The sequence below is a fragment of the Bos taurus genome, chromosome 24 (assembly GCF_002263795.3).
Source record: "Bos taurus isolate L1 Dominette 01449 registration number 42190680 breed Hereford chromosome 24, ARS-UCD2.0, whole genome shotgun sequence".
Taxonomy (NCBI): Eukaryota; Metazoa; Chordata; class Mammalia; order Artiodactyla; family Bovidae; genus Bos; species Bos taurus.
The window spans coordinates 36,882,246-36,900,974 of record NC_037351.1 but is presented as its reverse complement, the minus strand read 5'-3'; the positions used below and the strand labels follow the sequence as shown (position 1 = coordinate 36,900,974).

At 39.2% G+C, this 18,729-nt stretch overlaps 1 protein-coding gene and 1 pseudogene across 3 annotated transcripts in view; one reads left to right on the top strand and one right to left on the bottom strand.

Moving 5' to 3' along the window:
* Positions 1-1,943: 1,943 nt before the first annotated feature.
* Positions 1,944-2,067, top strand: LOC112444212 (uncharacterized; annotated as a pseudogene).
* Positions 2,068-4,693: 2,626 nt separating this feature from the next.
* NDC80 (NDC80 kinetochore complex component) overlaps positions 4,694-18,729 on the bottom strand; it is a 35,700-nt gene continuing 21,664 nt past the window's right edge. Inside the window, exons 12-16 of one of the 3 annotated variants that reach the window (XM_059880943.1) lie at positions 18,528-18,617; positions 11,000-11,092; positions 10,359-10,489; positions 9,475-9,577; positions 4,694-7,268 (exon numbers count right to left, since the gene is read on the bottom strand). In XM_059880943.1, the coding sequence (XP_059736926.1) occupies positions 7,131-7,268; positions 9,475-9,577; positions 10,359-10,489; positions 11,000-11,092; positions 18,528-18,617 (555 nt within the window). In that variant the 3' untranslated portion in view covers positions 4,694-7,130. 3 annotated transcript variants of the gene reach the window in all.

Sequence of the window (18,729 nt, the reverse complement as noted above, 5' to 3'; positions counted from 1 at the left end):
CTGCTGCTGCTAAGTCGCTTCAGTCGTGTCCGACTCTGTGTGACCCCATAGACGGCAGCCCACTAGGCTCCTCTGTCCCTGGGATTCTCCAGGCAAGAATACTGGAGTGGGTTGCCATTTCCTTCTCCAATGCATGAAAGTGAAAAGTGAAAGTGAAGTTGCTCAGTTGTGCCTGACTCTTAGTGACCCCATGGACTGCAGCCTACCAGGCTCCTCCGTCCATGGGATTTTCCAGGCAAGAGTACTGGAGTGGGTTGCCATTGCCTTCTCCTCTGCTTTTGTTGCTGCTGCTGCATCGCTTCAGTCATGTCCGACCCTGTGTGACTCCATAGATGGCAGCCCACCAGGCTCCCCCATCCCTGGGATTCTCCAGGCAAGAACACTGGAGTGGGTTGCCATTTCCTTCTCCAATGCATGAAAGTAGAAAGTGAAAGTGAAGCCGCTCAGTCGTGTCCGACTCTCAACAACCCCATGGACTGCAGCCTACCAGGCTCCTCCGTCCATGGGATTTTCCAGGCAAGAGTACTGGAGTGGGTTGCCATTGCAATTTCTTTGCTTTATCGAGCCCATCTTTGCATGAATCCCTTGGTATCTTGAATTTTCTTGAAGAGATTTCTAGTCTTTCTCATTCTATTGGTTTCCTCTATTTCTTTGCATTGATCACTGAAGGCTTCCTTATGTCTCCTTGTTATTCTTTGGAACTCTGCATTCAAATGGGTATATCTTTCCTTTTCTCCATTGCCTTTTGCTTCTCTTCTTTCCTCAGCTATTTGTAAGGCCTCCTCAGACAACCTTTTGCCTTTTTGCATTTCCTTTTCTTGGGGATGGTCTTGATCACTGCCTCCTGTACAATGTCATGAACCTTTGTCCATAGTTCATCAGGCATTAATCAGTTAACACTAATGGAACCATAAACATCATGTACCTTTTGAAGCAGTGTACTGAGAAGAATGTGACATCAGTTCTGTCATATCCTTCAAGGTCATATACCCTATATAATCACAGGAATATGTTAAGAAAAAATTGAACAACAGTCTAATTACTGGAGTCTTCAAAAATGTCAAGGTCATGAAAGTCAAAGACAGTATGAGGAACTCTTTCAGTATCAGATCAGATCAGTCGCTCAGTCGTGTCTGACTCTTTGTGACCCCATGAATCGCAGCACACCAGGCCTCCCTGTCCAACACCAACTCCCGGAGTTCACTGAGACTCACGTCCATCGAGTCAGTGATGCCATCCAGCCATCTCATCCTCTGTCATTCCCTTCTCCTCCTGCCCCCAATCCCTCCCAGCATCAGAGTCTTTTCCAATGAGTCAACTCTTCACATGAGGTGGCCAAAGTACTGGAGTTTCAGCTTTAGCATCATTCCTTCCAAAGAAATCCCAGGGCTGATCTCCTTCAGAATGGACTGGTTGGATCTTCTTGCAGTCCAAGGGACTCTCAAGAGTCTTCTCCAATAGTTGCCCGATATATTTAATCTCCTCTTTCAGTATAGAAGAGATTAAATATATTGGGCAACTATTAATAAATGAAATATATGATTCTGAATTGCATTTTAGACCAGGAGAAAAAAGTCCTAAATAAAGGACATTATTGGGACAACTGGCAAAATTTGAGTAAGTTCTATAGATCAGGTAATATCAATATTAATTTCCTGATTTTGAAATTGCCTTGTGGTTATATAAGAGCTTGTCCTTGGTTTTAGGAAATATGCACTGAAGTATTAGAGGTAAAGGAGTATCATGTCTGCAGCTTCTAAGAGAGTCAAGACAGACAGCTAGCTAAATAAATAAATAAGTAAATAGGGAGGGCAGGGGGAGAGAATGATAAATAAATGTAGTAAAATATTAGCTATGGTATTTATGTGAACGGGATTATTTGTATGTATTCATCTTACAGCTTTTAAAAAGTCAAATTATTTCAAAATTAAAAAGAAAATAATTTTCTGCCAATTAAACTGACTGTGTTCTGTTCCCCATGGGGGGCTGATGTGCAATGGTTGCAGAGAGCAGCCTTCCCGGTAGTGTATGCCACCTGTTATCTGTTCAGGGAACTTGGGGACAGCCCTTTCCAGTGGACAGTCCTTTCCAGTGGACAGTCACAACTGGCATGCTGGTCCCAGTCTAGGCTCCAGACAGGTATGTGTGCTGCCTTTGGAAAGACCCAGGGTGAAGTGGCCAGGGTCCACACCAGCCAAGTCATAATGTCCATCCACACCAGCCTGCAGAACAAGGAGCATGTGACTGAGGCCCTCCGCAGGGCCAAGGTCCAGTTCCCTGGCCGCCAGAAGATCCACATCTCCAAGAAGTGGGGATTTACTAAGGTTCATGTGGATGAATTTGAAAATATGTCAGAAAAGCGGCTCATCCTGGACGGCTGTGGGGTCAAATAATCACTAATCGTGGCCCCTGGACAAATGGCGGGCCTGCACTCATGAGACCCTTGGTGCTGTCCCTGCCTTCCTCAAGCTCACCAATAAATCCCAGTTTCCTGTCCAAAAAAAAAAAAAAAAAAAAAGAAGAAAGAAAGAAAAGAAAAAATACTCCTATAGAGGAAAGGCTTAAAAATAGTAACATCAAAAGCAAGGTAAAATTACAAAGATCAAAACAATGGGGAAAGACTGACTTTATCAAACACAAGATCAAATATAAGATATATAATAATAAATAACCAACCAATGTCACTGAGTGGAACTGGAAACTATGACCACCCAACTGTTCTGTGACAAAAAGTCGAAACTGGAGGAAGTTACACAAAGGCAGATTTCAGCCCAATATGAGATAGAACGTTATGACAAGCAGTGATGCTGTCATTAAATGCTTCAAAGGAGTGAACCACTTGGAAGCAGTCCTATCACCACACTAATCAGACGATGGCCAGGTAACCATCTACAGAAATGCTATGGGGGGTGTTCCTCATTGACTAGAAGGTTGAACTGCATATCTAAAGCCTTTTCTGACTCCAGGATTCTTGGAACTTGTAACTGGAACAATATCTGTTTTACTGTAATGATGTTAGTTCTGGAGATAAGTGTGTCCTTAGGAATTCAGAAGAAAGTGTGTAGAGTGAGGTAAAAGTGTGTAAACTGAAAGTACAGGGATCATTTCTGCCTCCTGAGCATGTTCCAAGTTGTGCTGAGGTTATCATTTTGATTATACTTAGTGCAATTTTATTGTCATTCCTAGAGTTGCTATTAAATAGTATGACATTATGGATAATATTTAACTAGTGGTGAGTTTCTCTTTTAAAAAAAGCAGTGCTCCTAAAATTTTAATGTACATATGAACAACTTAGTGGCCTTTTAAAAATGCACACTTGAATTCAGATTTTGGCTTAGTAGTCAAAAGTATAAAACTTCTAGAAAAAACATAGGTGTAAATCACAGTGGTATTGGCAAAGATTTCTTGGGCTTGGCAAAGATTCGTTAAATCTTACTACATGATATGCAGAAAGTAGTTTATATAAAGCAATAAATTTGACCTCATCAAAATTTAAAACTTTTATTCTTCAAAAGACACTAGTAAGGGTTTCCCTGGTGGCTCAGTAGTGAAGAATCTGCCTGCCAATGTAGGAGACACGGGTTCAATTTCTGGTCTGGGAATATCCCACATACTGCAGAGCAACTAAGCCTGTGTGCCACAGCTATTGAGCCTGTGCTCTAGAACCTGGGAGCCACAACTACTGAGCCCTACACAGCAACTACTGAAGTCTGTCTGCCCCAGAACCCGGGTTTGCAACAAGAGAAGCCACCGTAATGAGAAGCCTACCACAGCTGCAACTAGAAACTAGACCCCATTTGCCGTAAGTAGAGAAAAGCCCAAGCAGCAATGAAGCATGCTGCTGCTGCTACTGCTAAGTCGATTCAGTCGTGTCCGACTCTGTGCGACCCGAGACGGCAGCCCACCAGGCTCCCCCGTCCCTGGGATTCTCCAGGCAAGAACACTGGAGTGGGTTGCCATTTCCTTCTCCAATGTATGGGAGTGAAAGTGAAGTGAAAGTTAAAGTGAAGTCACTCAGTCGTGTCCGACTGTTAGCGATCCCATGGACTGCAACCTCCGCCCATGGGATTTTCCAAGCAAGAGTACTGGAGTGGGTTGCCATTGAGCAATGAAGCATAGCTCCCCCCAAAAAGTATAAATATGAGACTAGATTGGGAACTTAAAAAAAAGGCACATTAAGAAAATAGGGCTTCCCTGGTGACTCAGATAGTAAAGAATCCACCTGCAATGTGGGGAAACCTGGGTTCAATCCCTGGGTTGGGAAGATCCCCTGAAGGAGGGCAGTAATCTTGCCCGGAGAATACCCATGGACAGAGGAGCCTGGCATGCTACAAACGGGGTCGAAAAGAGTTGGACACAACTGAGTGACTAAGCACATTAAGAAAATGAGAAGGCAAATCACAGGCTGGGAGAATACATATACATAACATATATGGTTGATAAAAAACACATATGAAAAGATATTTAACACCTTTGCTCATTAGGAAACTGCAAATTAATATCATAGTAGATAGAACCACATACCCTTAGGATGGCTGAATTAAAACCATACAACTGTGAGTAAGGACGTAAGCAGCTCATACACTGCAGGTAGGAACCACGTTAGGAAACATTTTCTGCCACATATGAACTAGCCATTCTACTCTTATGTGTTTACCCAAGCGAAATGAAAGGATATGCACATAAACATCTGTACATGAAAGCTCATAATGACTTTATTTATAAAATAGCCCAAACTATAAACAATCCAAATGTCCATCAACAGGTAAATGAATAAACAAACTCAATAAATACAATGGAACACTACTCATCAATGAAAAGGTATGAACTATCGCAACATGGACCTCTCAGCTTTATGAAACAAAAATGATTGTTTATAGAAAATGCAAACTAAAGTAACAGAAAGCAGATCAGTGTTTGCCTGGGGAGGGGTGTCAGGCAGGGGCAAGACGAAGGACTGCAAAGGGCCACAAGGGAACTTAAGCAGTGATGGATATATTCATTAGCTTGTGAGGATGATTTTATGGAAGGATACATATATATATATATATATATATATATATATACGCCAGAACTTAGGAAAAGTTTAAGTCTGTGTCAATACACAGCAAAAAGTGCAGATTCTGATTTAGTAGGTTTGGGCTGGGGCCAACAGTCTGCATTTTTAATGAGCTCCCCAGTGATGCTGATGCTGTTTCCATACTATGTTCTGAGTGGCACAGCCCTGAGTATGCATTTTGTCATATATATATATATATATCATCCGAGTACACAGTAGATTCATATGGCTGGTACCACACTGGTTAGTGTAGACAGAACATTTCCACCATTGAATAAGGTTCTATTAGATGTCAGAGTCAAGATTCTTGAATACATTGGTAACCATTAATCTTGCCATACCTATTAATTATCTCCCAGTGATGACTTGTCTTTGAATGGACACTCCAGGCTGAATGCCCCCTCCCTGCCCTTCCTAAAAGACATTCCATTCTGTACATGTGTGTGTTTAATTGCTAAATGGTGTTCAACTCTTTACAACCCCATGGACTATGGCGCACCAGGCTCCCTCTGTCCATGGGATTTCCCAGGCAATGATACTGGAGTGGGTTGCCATTTCCTCCTCTGGGGGATCTTCCTGACCCGGAATCGAACTTGTGTCTCCTGCGTTGCAGGCGGATTCTTTACCTGCTGAGCCTCATTCTATATACTGCTTATGCTTCATTATATCATGCTTTTCACTCTGATTTGCATTAGAGTTGGAATACAAAGAATAGAAAGTTCAACTGGAGGCGGATGCCACTTCAAGGAGATTCCCAACAATTTAGACCTGTCGAAGAAGCTTCTTCTTAAAAAAATTATTCTGGGTCTTCACTTCACTGCAGTGGGTGGGTTCTTAGTTGTAGTGTGAGTGCTTTCTCTAGATGCGGTGTGGAGTCTTCTCTTGTGGAGCACGGGCTCCAGAGCTCTTGGGCTTCAGTAGTTGTGCCGCTGGGTTAGTTGCCCCACAGTATGTGGCACCTTAGATTCCCAACCAGGGATCGAACCCACATGCCCTGCACTGTAAATCGGATTCTTAACCACTGGACCATTAGGGAAGTCCCTAAAACCTCACTTTCCAACGTGACTCCCTCCCCATCCAGAACATTCATGTTTCAGGGCTTCTGTGGTCAGGATTGAGCACAGGTTCCAGTTGAGGGGGGCTTCTGCCAATAAGAGGCATGGCCTGAGGTAAGTCAGAACTTCTCTAGGAATAAATTTTCATCTCTAAAAAACGAGATTGTTTCTTCTGATTCTCACATTCCACATCCTTCGGCTTTGAAAAATTCAGAGTAAAGACAGCATGGATCCAGAAATTTAGTTTCTCAGCTCTGGATAAAGAGTGGGTCTGACCATGTGTCCAGAATGATTAGGAAAGGTTTTCAGTCAGTCAGTCAGAGTCAACATGTGTAGTTTACCCCAGGGGCTGGCAAACTTTCTGTAAAGGGGTGGATAGTACACATTTTTGGCTTTTCAGGCCATCTGATCTGTCACACACAATAAATTCTGCTCTTTTTTCTTTTTGGCTACACTGTGTGGCATATAGGAGCCTAGTTCCCCAACCAGGGATTGAACCTGTGCCCCCTGCATTGGAAGCACAGAGTCCCAACTACTGGACTACCAGGAGAATCCCTAAACTTTCGTAGGGGGAAAGCAGTCACAGATGACTCATCAATGAATGGGTGTGATTAGATTTGGCCTATGTAGTTTGCTGATTCCTGTTTAATTATACTTTAAAATTCTTATACTCGAAATACTTATTTTTCTAACCATGTCAAGTTAGGCAGAGAAATCAGGGGAAAAAACACACTGCACTGAGGCAATTTATTAACTCCAGGTACATAATATAACTGGTCTTTCATATCTAAATATAACAATCCAACAAGTTACCATAATTTCAGGTTCTACATATCTTAAGTTAATGAACTAGATTTAGAAAAGCTATAAAAATACTTCACGGGCTTGGGAGGATGTGGTCATGAGACTTCATTGTAAGGAGGGATATAGGATATGCTAAAGAGTTTTCAGACCTACAAAGGACGTTTCAAAATTTACACTGCTAATAAAGTTCTTGCTTAATCAATACTTTATCTTCATTCATCAAGAGCCTGAATTAGAGCAGCTTTCTTCTTGTACTTGTCTCCAATCTCTCTGATGTTTTCCAAGAGATCTTCAGATGCGTATTCTTTACACTCTCTATCGTTTTTAGCAATCTGCTCCTCAAGGTGTTTCTAATGGAAAAATTTAGCAATTGTTAATGTAAAAACATCGATTTCTTTTAAAGCATTTAATTGTGAAGTCTATAAATAAGACTGCAACGTTTGTAAGAATAAGAATAAACTGAATACTCTTACATCTACCTGGTCAGTCCCTCCTGTGTTCCTTTTGTATAGCTATAGCTTATTCATGTACTTCTATATAACATTCTATTGAATGAATGTACCAACATTTACTTTTCCATTTTACTGTTAATGAATTTTTGTTTGTTCCCAGGTGTAGTAGGCTGAAGTGACTCCTAAAAGCTGTCCATAGATCACCAGAACCTATGAATGCTATGTAACATGGTCAAAGGAACTTTGAAGATGTGAACAAGTTAAGAATTTTGAGAAAAGATTATTCTGCACAATCCTGGTGGGGCAGCGTAATTTTAAGGGTCTTTGTGAGAAGGAATCAGCTGTGTGGGAGTCAGAGAAGGAAGGCATAAGGACAAAGAGAGGTTAGAGAGGACAGATGATACTGGGTTACTGGCTTTGAAGATGGAGGAAGAGACCACAACCCAAGGACTACTTGTGATTTCTAGAAGGAGTGCAGCCCCAAGGGATCATTTTAGATTTCTGACCTCCAGAAATGTAACCACTCAAATCATTTTCTGGTCTGTGGTCCAGATGAACAATAACTCTTGAACAAGGAGCCACGAAAGGTTACGGAGACACTGAGTGGTGGAACTAGGAAGACGTGGGTAGAACCCAGGTTTTCTGACGCAGTATCGCAGGGTGCTTTTCTTAGCTTTTACCACTAAGCAGAGAAGAGCACTGGCCAGCAAGTGAGCGGAAGTTCAATGTCACTCAGAAGAGAAGAGGGGAGAGAAGATCACATGCTCTGTTGTCTAACAAATGAAAACCTTTTAATGTGATATTATGAGCTCCCCCCTAAATTTATCTCCTAGTGAATTTCTAAGGACCTTTAGATTTAGCAATTTTAGTTTGTAGGCTCTGCTCAGCAGGTTGCAGGGATAGTTTTATTGTTAAACCTTCAAGTTACTTGAAAGGTGGAGATAAGGTAAATTTCATGTTTCCAAAATACTTTATTCTGTGTTTACACACATGAAATTAACAGGAAGGAATGTTAAAAAGAAACATCAGGCTCAAAATGGAATCACTTTAGCTAAGCCTACATCACTAAGGTGGGACTTAATGCTCAATCTAACTGCAGTTTCAACCTTCCCCAGCAATGTCATCATAACTGGTCCTTCTGGAATTTCCTGGTTGGCACCAGTGAGGTCATCTGCCAAATAGAACTTCTGTCCCACAAAGGAAGGTGACCTTGACACTTTGCCTGAATTACCCTGTTTAAATTTATGACTTCTCTGTCCCACACCCTCTGACTTTTTAAACCTTGTCTTTTCTGGAGCTCCTTTTTATCTGCCACATGGGATGCTGCCCAAAACATGAATCACTGAATAAAGCCAATTTGATTTTCAGATTGACTCAGTTGACTCTTGCTTTGTAACAGGAAAAATATTTGTCATTAAAACATGCTCTTTCATCTTTATTACATCTTGTATGTACTAATGTTTTTGGTGTGTAGAATATGGCCTGCCACATCATTATACACTGTTGGATGTAATAAAATATCATTGTATATTGCTTATGCAAATAAGACAGATTACTTATTTTTTATTAAGGGCTATGCTATTTTTTGTATTTATATTATAACTCAATGAAAACAAACATGCCTTAAGGAAGAAGAAGAATAACTTAATCAAGTGACAAAGTTGCACAACCTTCACCACAATCTTTGTGCCCATCTGCCCTTATTCCCACCCTAGCCCCTGGCAACATAAATCTACTTTCGGCCTCTGCGGATAGGCCTTTTCTGGACATTTTATATTAGTGAGTCATAAATATGCGCACTTTTGCATCTTTCACTGAGTATTATGTTTTTGACATTCATTCACATTGTAGCATCCATCAGTGCTTCTTTTATCGATGAATCGTATACCAGTATATGGGTATATTATTCATTAGTTAAAAATCTATGTAAAACAGATGACTACAAGACACACACCGCTATGTAAGACTCTTCTGATAAATTTTTACTAGATCATATTCTCCAGAGAAATAAAAATGATCATTTAATTTCTATAGAAGCAAAACAGAAATAAATCAGAGTTTGAAAAAGCTTTCTTAGATTGTAGGAAAGACTTCACACACTTACCTCCACAGACCCGACATGTATAGCAACCATCTCTAAAAGACGCTGCAAGTTATTTCCCACTTTCCGTCTCTCTTCAGTTGTGGTCTGCACGACTAGTTGGTATCTGTGGGACAGAGACTCTTGTTTGAACTGTCTAGGAGAAAACCTAATATGTCAGCTTTTGCTAGCTCACTTCTTTTCGTATTTCAATGAAACCAGGGTGTGGTTGTCTATGTTCTGCTTACTCTGTGTCTAATTCACAGAGGTCCAGTTTGCAATCAAACAGAAATAAAAACATTTCCAAAGATCCCATGCAAATAACAGCACCGAACAGCACCAAACCTTCATGCTTTAACAGATAAAACTTGGGAGCATACTGTTTACCTGAGTCTCCAAAAGGATTATAAATGTAAATGCTTTCAGGGACAAGACACTAAATACAGATGAAGGAAGGAATTGGGAGTCCTACTTTTAGGCATTTGGATTCAGATTATAAACAAAAACTTATATGCCCCAAACACCTTCACCTGACTTTCCTATCCCTAGGCTACAAGTAAGGAAACAAGAGAGATGTGATTTTAAGGATTATAGTGCCAGACTGAAAGTTTTTTTTTAAGTTTTTTGAGTGTATTTGAATATAAATTAACATAGAGCCTATGGATTATAACTATTCAGTTCTCTTCTGACTGGAAAGGTAACGGGACAACAGCTGTCATGGGAGAAGAATGTACCATCCAGGGGAAGTATCTTAAGCTGCTCTACTTCATTCAGTTCTACTCACCCTCCTCCTCCCCAGGCCAGCTCTATAATGTAAAGCCAAGCGAATAAACCAGGTCTAGTTTTATAAAAATGTTAAATAATTAAACAGAAAATACACATCACAGATCTTGGCGAGATGAACTTACTCCCGCTGAATAGCGTCTAACTCATTCACAGCCTCACTGAGGCCCTCGTTAACTGCGCTCTCCAGCAGGTGCTTGTGTTTCTCCAAGGACTCCAGCTCATCGGCACATTTTTTGTCCTCTTCCTCAGCTTCCTATCAGGATAAAGGCACAGTTATGTTTTTTCAATATTCACATTCTATATACTCCAAGGGGATGAAAAAAAACCATTTATGTCAAGCATTCAAAAAAATCAGGTTGCATCATCATTTGTATTCACAGGACTGTTTACTGCTTTACACGTGGTAAGACTTTAAATGGTCTTTTGGAAATTTTATACTATAAACGTAAATGTGACCTTTCGAACAGGCCTATACTGCATTCATTTAGCAGTGATTTCAAGCCTGTATATAGGAAATATACTGAATCACAAATGTAAATATAAAGTAGTAGTGGAGTATTAAACATGGTCTATGGTAAAATAGCGCAATTCCAGAAAAAAGTTCTTTAGAAAAGAAATAACTCCTTACAATAAACTTTGGACAAGAAGATTACTGTAGACGAGATATAGGATATAGCTCAAAGATTTAAGCTTGATGTCGGAACAGGTGCCTAGTCCATCAACATGGCTTTGGAGAACCTAAACAAATGGGCAAAACTCTCACCTTCACTTTCTGTTGGTAAAGATCATCCAGCTTTTGAACTTCTTCTTTCAGAGTTCGTACACTTCTCCTGCTTTCTGTGATCATTGTACTTAACTTGAGGAATAAAACTTTGGTTGAGAAATCATAACTATACACCAAAAAATTTTTCATAAGTTATAAAACTTTTGTATTATCAACCAACTAACTGAACCATTTTGTTTCTTCTAGTTCTTGTGGCCTTTTACCTTTCATGTCATACAAATTTAATTTTTTTCCAAGAAAAGTTAATTTCAAGGTGGCATTTTAAAAAAATATATAATATTTAAATGTAGAATGGTATAGTAGGGCATTAGTTAGGAATAAAAAAATTTGGCTTAATTCTCAGTAAAATAGAGATACCAATATCTGTTTTTCTATTTTTCTGTAGCTGTGAGAGTCCTTAAATATAAATTGTTTTGCTCTCTAGGTTTTTTCTCTTCCATTTAATGGATAGGTTTTATTTATTTTTAAAATTGGAACATCATTTGCTTTACAATGTTGTTAGTGTCTGCTCTACACCATGAATCAGCTGTACATATACATACATCACTTCCCTCCCACGCCATCCCACCCCTCTAGGTCATCACAGAGCCCCGAGCTGAGTTCCCTACAGCCGCTTCCTACTATCTATTTTACACATGGTAGTGTATTTATGTCAATGAATCTCTCTAAATTCGTCCCACCCACTCCTTCCCCTGCCGTTTTCAAGTCTTAACTTTATTTAGATTTTTATCTACTTTAGTTATGTGGCTTTCATTTGTGTGTTCACTTTCTGGGATGTTAAAGAGAACTACTCAAACTGATTTTATTTGATAATATTTGCTAATTGGTTATAGTCAATGCATTCTTCCAAAGAGTAATCAAGTTAACGTTTAATCTTGTTCAAGTTTGAGCTTTAAGATCTGCTGAAACCAAAATGGGGAAGAAAAAAAGTGTTCCTTAAAAAAAAAAAGTGTTTCTTTCATTTCCTGTTGACAAGTGCTGATACCAGTTGATATTGGTAATTAATACAGAATGTTTTTCAGCTAGATCAAGAGGATAGTATTTGCAACAGGAAACAGAAAGTAGTTGATGTCTTTCTTTAAAAGGATTATTCTACACATACATAAATTTAAAACAAAACACATGATTTGGGAAAAATTTAGTGAAGCTATTGTTATTTGGTGAAAGGTAGGATGGTAAAATGACTAAACTTATTTAAGAAACTTGCAGTATGGTACTGTCTTTTTTTTTTTCCTTGCACACAGTACTTGTCATTCAGTCATCCAAAGATCTTGAAAGGGACATTCCTTTCCTATTCAAGAGAGAGAAAAGTGGGCTGGAAAGAATGCAGTTTACTCAGGATCATTCAACTAGCATATGCCCAGAACTCAAAATGAACTCCAAGGACTTTTTCTACATCACTCGCCTTTCACATTTTAAAGACCAGTTACTGAAGCTATAAACTTTGCTTCCAATCTAAAGATGCTACTTCTGAAGCAAACAAACTGTTTTATTAAATTCACTTGCAATAAGGCCAAAATCGACACTCCAATAACCAGAACTTCTACTAGGCCCTCATGGTTGGTCAAATGTGTTTACTTTTAACTGAGCAGCGCTTCTTGCCATGTCAGTTTTACCAATTAATTAGACATTTCCTCTCCCTCCTCTTGATTATGAGTACACATTCCATTGCAATAAACAGGAGAGGAATTAAAAATAAGTCGCCAAAGCAACTCCTAACTACTAATATTTGACTTCCTTCCTCCCTCCCTTCTTTCTTAGCTCTCAAGTCACAAAGAAATCATCAATTAATCAGATGATATTTTCCTTCTATAATTGATAGAAGCCACCAGACTGGAATTCCATCACTTCTTGCCTCCAACCAACCAACCAACCAACATGAGACCTTTCCTTCTTCCTTCGAGTTAGTTTAAGGATGCAGGGCACACATTTTCCTCATGAAGAGAAATAACCTCTTCAGCTCTTTTCTGATCGCATGCCTTTGTATTTCTTCATGGACCACATTCAAATCCATCAAGGTCTTTTGTTCCTGCTTTTTTAAACTTCACCCTTTTCCTGTTGAACTCCCCCTCATCTTCAAAACCAAACAACCCTCTCCTATAAAAACAAGAAAACCACACACCAAACCAAAAATCTTTCCCACACACCACTTTTCAGCCACAGTTTCACCACCTTTCCGTGGATTCAAACATCTGCAATAGATTTGTAGCAGCCCATGAAGAATAACCTATTTGGATTATAGTATCTTCCTTTTCACCATTTACACTCCACAGAAACATGCTTTCTGGCTCCTCTGGTTCATGTTGCTTTTGCAAATGTCAGGAGGAACATCTTTATGATTAAAGCCAATGTGCGCTTTTCAGACTTAATCTGAGTAAGACCTGTGGTTACTGACCACTCCTTATTGAAACTTTCTTCCTTGGTCTCTAAGATCGTGGAAACTCCTTGTTTCCTCTTTAAGTCTTGGGGGTGGGGGTGGGGGTCCTTCTAATTCAATAGATTTCTCTTTCTCTGCTTGTACTTTGGACGTTCTCCTAGTAATCTCTCTGGCTGTATTCTCATTTGCTCACTTGGGAGAGCTCTCGCTCATTCTCATACCTGGGGGATCTCCTGGCTGTTAATTACATGCAAGCTAAAAATACCTACCTGTATCTTTATTATTTCCAAACTTCAACTGCCTACTGGACATTCTCTACTTTGATGTCCCAGAGACCTGCAACGGCATATCCCAGGCTGAAATTCTGTTCTACAACCTTCTTTGTATTTTTCATCAAGGTTATAGAACATTGTCACTGACAAAGAATCTCTTTTTGACCAAACTACTTAGGATCTTCTGAACTCTTCTCAATTAGATTGACTTGGGCTTTCATGTTTGTCTCTGTGTTATCCAATTTTAAGCAAGAATCCTGCCAAGTCACTTAAACCAGAATCTCCCATCCTGAATATCTGATCAGGTTCCTCATCCTGTGCCACACTCCAGGTGATGACTTTTCACCTTGGCCGGCCTTCAGAAAGAAACCGATTAGGATGGTGCTTAGACAGAATACCCCAACTCTGATATTTCCAGCTGCTGATCCCCACCCTGCTCCTTAGCTATAAATTCCCACTTTTCTTTGTTGCCTTTGGGATAAGCCCCATCTCTCTCACCTACTACCAAACTCCACTGTAATAGCCCCTCTTGAACAGAGTCTAACTTACCACTGCTAACAAGTGTCCTAAGTAACTTTTCTTTAATATTGTATACCAAAGCTGGACTCCTGGACATTCTTAATCTCACTCTCTTCCTTAACCTTCACTTCTAAGTGGATGACTAATGTTGCTCGAATCTTTTTTTTTTTTGGCAGTGCTGCATAGCTTGCAGGATTTTTAGCTTCCCGACCAGAGATCGAACCTGGGCCCTCAGCAGTGACAGCTTAGAGTCCTAACCACTGGATCACCAGGGAATTCCCTGTTTTAACCTTTAAATCTCTGTTCTCCATCCTCACTGCAATAGCGTTGGTTTGCCTCCTTACCATTTACAGCTTAGGATACTGTTAGGTCTCTTAATTGTATGTCTCCAGTCACACGTACCTCCTAAAGTATTCTTCAGAATGTCAACACTGTAAGCTTACTAAGATACACAGGTTTTATTCCCTTACTTAAAAAACCTTCAGTGGTACCTGCTGCCTACAGAATAAAAATTCTACCAGTAAGTAAGAACAAGTAAGTCTCTTCAGAATTAGGTTTTTGTTTTCCCAGGCTTCTTCCCTATCCTACTTAGACTCAAGGTAATTCTTTAATACATCCTGGTCTTTGGTGTCCGGGCCTTCAGAGGCAGGCATGTGTGTCTGTGTTTGTATCCTTTTGTGTATCCACTGGCCAACTCCTACTTGCTATTCACAACTCAGCTCATCTACCACCTCCTTCAGAAAGAACCTATGCTTATCTTAGGTAGGTGTATGGAGAATCCACAACATGCTGTATTTATACTCCAAAAATCTTATGAATTTGTTATAATTGTTTTTACACTCACCTTTCCAAACAAATAAGAATTCACAAAGAAAGATATTATATCACCAACACTGATTATAGTACAGGTATATATAGCAGACTCTTAAGAAAAATACTTGCTAAACAAATTTTAATTGCTATTATTTAAACTTTATACTTATACCCATAAGTGTGATTGGTTTTTCTTCGTTTGTGGTATCTTTGTGGTATGAGGGTTAAACTAGTCTTATAAGCAAAATTTCTTAAAGATAGATTTTTGTATTACTTCATAAATTAAGTAAATTCCCTACATATTTATAGTTTATCCATTTCTCATTTTTTCTTGAACGGTTTTGGGGATTATTTTAAAGTACTTATCAGATTGATTAGTTTTGCTACTGTTTAACCTTTACTATTTCAAACTGCTATTTTATCTTAGGCCATCTTAACTTGGTTAAACTACTTGTCAAATCAAAAAATAGTTTTAGCACCCTAATGTTCATTGCAGCACTATTTACAATAGCCAAGACGTGGAAGCAAACTAAATGTCCATAGACACAGGAATGGATTAAGAAAATGTACATTAAGATATACATATGTATATCTACACACACACACACCATGGATATCACTCAGCCATTAAAGAAAATGAAATAATGCCATCTGCAGCAGTAAGGATGGACCTAGAGACTGTCATACTGAGCGAAGTCAGACAGGAGGAGAAATATTGTACGACATCTCTTAAATGTGGAATCTGAAAAGAAATGATACAAATGAACTTACAAAATAGAAACAGACTCACAAACTTAGAAATGAACTTAAGGTTGCTGAGGGAACCTTAAGGTTGATGGAGGGAAGGGATAGTTAGGGAGTTTGGGATGGGCATGTACACACTGTTATACTTAAAATAGAAACCGACAAGGACCTACTGTACAGCACAGGAAACTCTGCTCAATGTTATGTGGCAGACTGGATGGGAGGGGAGTTTTGGGGGAAGAATGGATACATGTATATGTATGGCTCAGTCCCTTTGCTGTTCACCTGAAACTATCGCATTGTTAATCGGCTATAAAAGTTAAAAACAGTTTCAGGTTTTAGTCTCTCAAGCATACGACATCACTGATCACTCCCTTTTTTTCTAGTTTTATCGAGATATAATTGACCTATAATGTTGCATGGGTTTACATGGGTAGACCTATGGCTGTTTCACGTTAATGTTTGGTAGAAACCAAGGCAATACTATAAAGGAATTATCCTTCAATTAAAAAAAAAAACATTGCATGGGTTTAAGATGTACAGCAAGATGATTATGTATATATTGTGAACTCTTTGGTCCATGGAATTCTCCAGGCAAGGATACTGGAGTGGGTTCCCTTCTCCAGGGGATCTTCCTGACCCAGGGCTTGAACCTGGGTCTTCTGCATTGCAGGCAGATTCTTTGCTGTCTGAGCCACCACGGAAGCCCCTTCTCACTTCCTTCTATACGCTGTGAATTCTTTACCACAGTGAGTTTAGTTAGGGTCACTCTTTCTTCTTTACTTGACTTTTACAGTGTATCCTCCTCCTTCTGATTATTCTCCAACTATTCCGTCTACTTCCTTCCTTTGCCAATCTTTTGCTACTTTCTTCTACACATTCTAAGAAATGTCACCCACATCCCTGGCTTCAGACCCAGTATCCTTTTTATATTTTCAATCTATTGCTTCAGCTTCCTTTTCGTTGTCTCTCATGGAAAGCGAGCTCAACATCTCCTGCACTGCCCTGGCCACTCCCAGCCTCGTTTTCTTCCTAATTTACGCTGCCCACCCTAGAAAAACAGAAGTCACTGTTGCTCCTCCTTTCTCTCCTAGCATTCATTCAGCCACAAAATGCTTGGGTCCTGCCTCAACATTTCTTCAACCTGTCCCCTTTCTTCGTTTCCTCCCTTTATGTCCATAATTTCCTACTTGAGTACTACAGCTTAACCTCTTAATTTCAGTTGCCTTCCCTCTCAGTCACTTTATTCTATGACCAAAGGAGTCTTGCAGAAAAAAACAAAAACAAAAAGCAAATCTGATTAGCATAATAGCATATGTTAGTCTTCTCTGAATGGGACTTTGTATTTCATATAAGCTTTGGTTATATTGATCTTTGGGACATTAACATGGTGCCTAAACTATAGTAGGCATTTCATAATTGCGTCCCTACCCTGCCCAATTTTTCCTGCCTATAGCCTTTAAAAAGTTTCAAGTAGTCTGAAACAGATTTCAGTCAAGAGGCTCCTACTGCTTGAAATTCATACTTTTTTGAGCCTTCAGGCTTACTGCCCACTCCAACCAGAGAGAAACTGTACTGAAGTGGGCTAAACACTTCATCTCAAATAACCATCACCACTGGGGCACACCCGTTAAAGCAGTCCTAATTCTTATCTTTTCCCCATGATAGTCACAAAACCCACACATTTGTAGAAGCCCTAAATTACAATAACAATAGTATCATGAAACTCTTCACTTATCTAACAACGTTTTCTATGTGTGGGAGGTGTGAAAAATTCTAATACAAAGTAAGTATTGATGAAAATTTGTTAATATAAAAAAAGTGTGCGTTACTTTTAAAGTTATTTGTGAAATGCATAGATTTTATTTTCAGATGAGGAAAAGTTAACAGGCTTCTATTCTCAAAAAAGATAGGATTTCTTTTATATCTTAAAATCTGTTAGCCAGAACATAGTTTTCAAAGAGTTGAATTAGCTAGGCGGTTGCTTTAATTGTTTGGTGTTATATAAACAAATAGGCTTCCCTGGTGACTCAGATGGTAAAGAATCCGCCTGCAAGTGTGGGAGACCTAGATTAGATCCCTGGGTTGGGAAGATCCCCTGCTGGAGGGCATGGCAACTCACTCTAGTATTTTTGCCTGGAGAATCCCCTTAGGCAGAGAAGCCTGGTGGGCTACAGTCCACGCCATGTAAATAATACCTTTTGTTTGTATTTGAGGAGTTTTTAACTTTTCTTAATCAATTATAACAATGTTTACCCTACCCTAAAGGTTATCGAATACAATAGTCTTCTTTCTCAGCTATATTGGTGATTGTATGTTTCAAGTATCTCAGAAGCAGGAATTTTCTGAACCTACTTTCAGAAAAAGAATTTTATAGGCATTTAAAATTGAATCTCCCTGAATTCCATGGTCCTGAATGAAGAATCTGGTAAACGGAAGTCTCTTATCAATCATAGCTAGTTAGCTTCTAACTGCAAATGATATATACTCACTTCTAAGGTAGTTATTTCAATTTCCTTTTACTAAAAAAACGAATATTACTAAATCACCTCAAGTTATAAGAGGTGATTTGCCATTAGAAAAAAAGGGAGATTTACTCAGTTTCATATCACTTCATCATTAATGATATGTGAAGCTTAGAATGTTTAAGTTACTTAAAAAGTTACTTCAAGTGTTTCTAGGTCAAGGGTATAACTCATTTTTCGTATTTTATTAAAAATCCATTCCTTAGCAATTGGAAACCACAAAACATTATATGTATAACAACTGTTTCATTACTTACTTGTTCTAAAGTATCCTCTAAACCCATCTTTTTATTTAGAGCTTTATTAATTTCTTCTTCAGTTTGGTTCAACAGTTCCTTGAGTGGTGCCTATAAAACACATAGGAATGTCAGTTACATATGATATAATTCCACAAGTTCTCTCATGAGGAATCTTTTGGAGAAAAGTGAAGCCACGGTGTTTTAAATCTAAGTTAATACA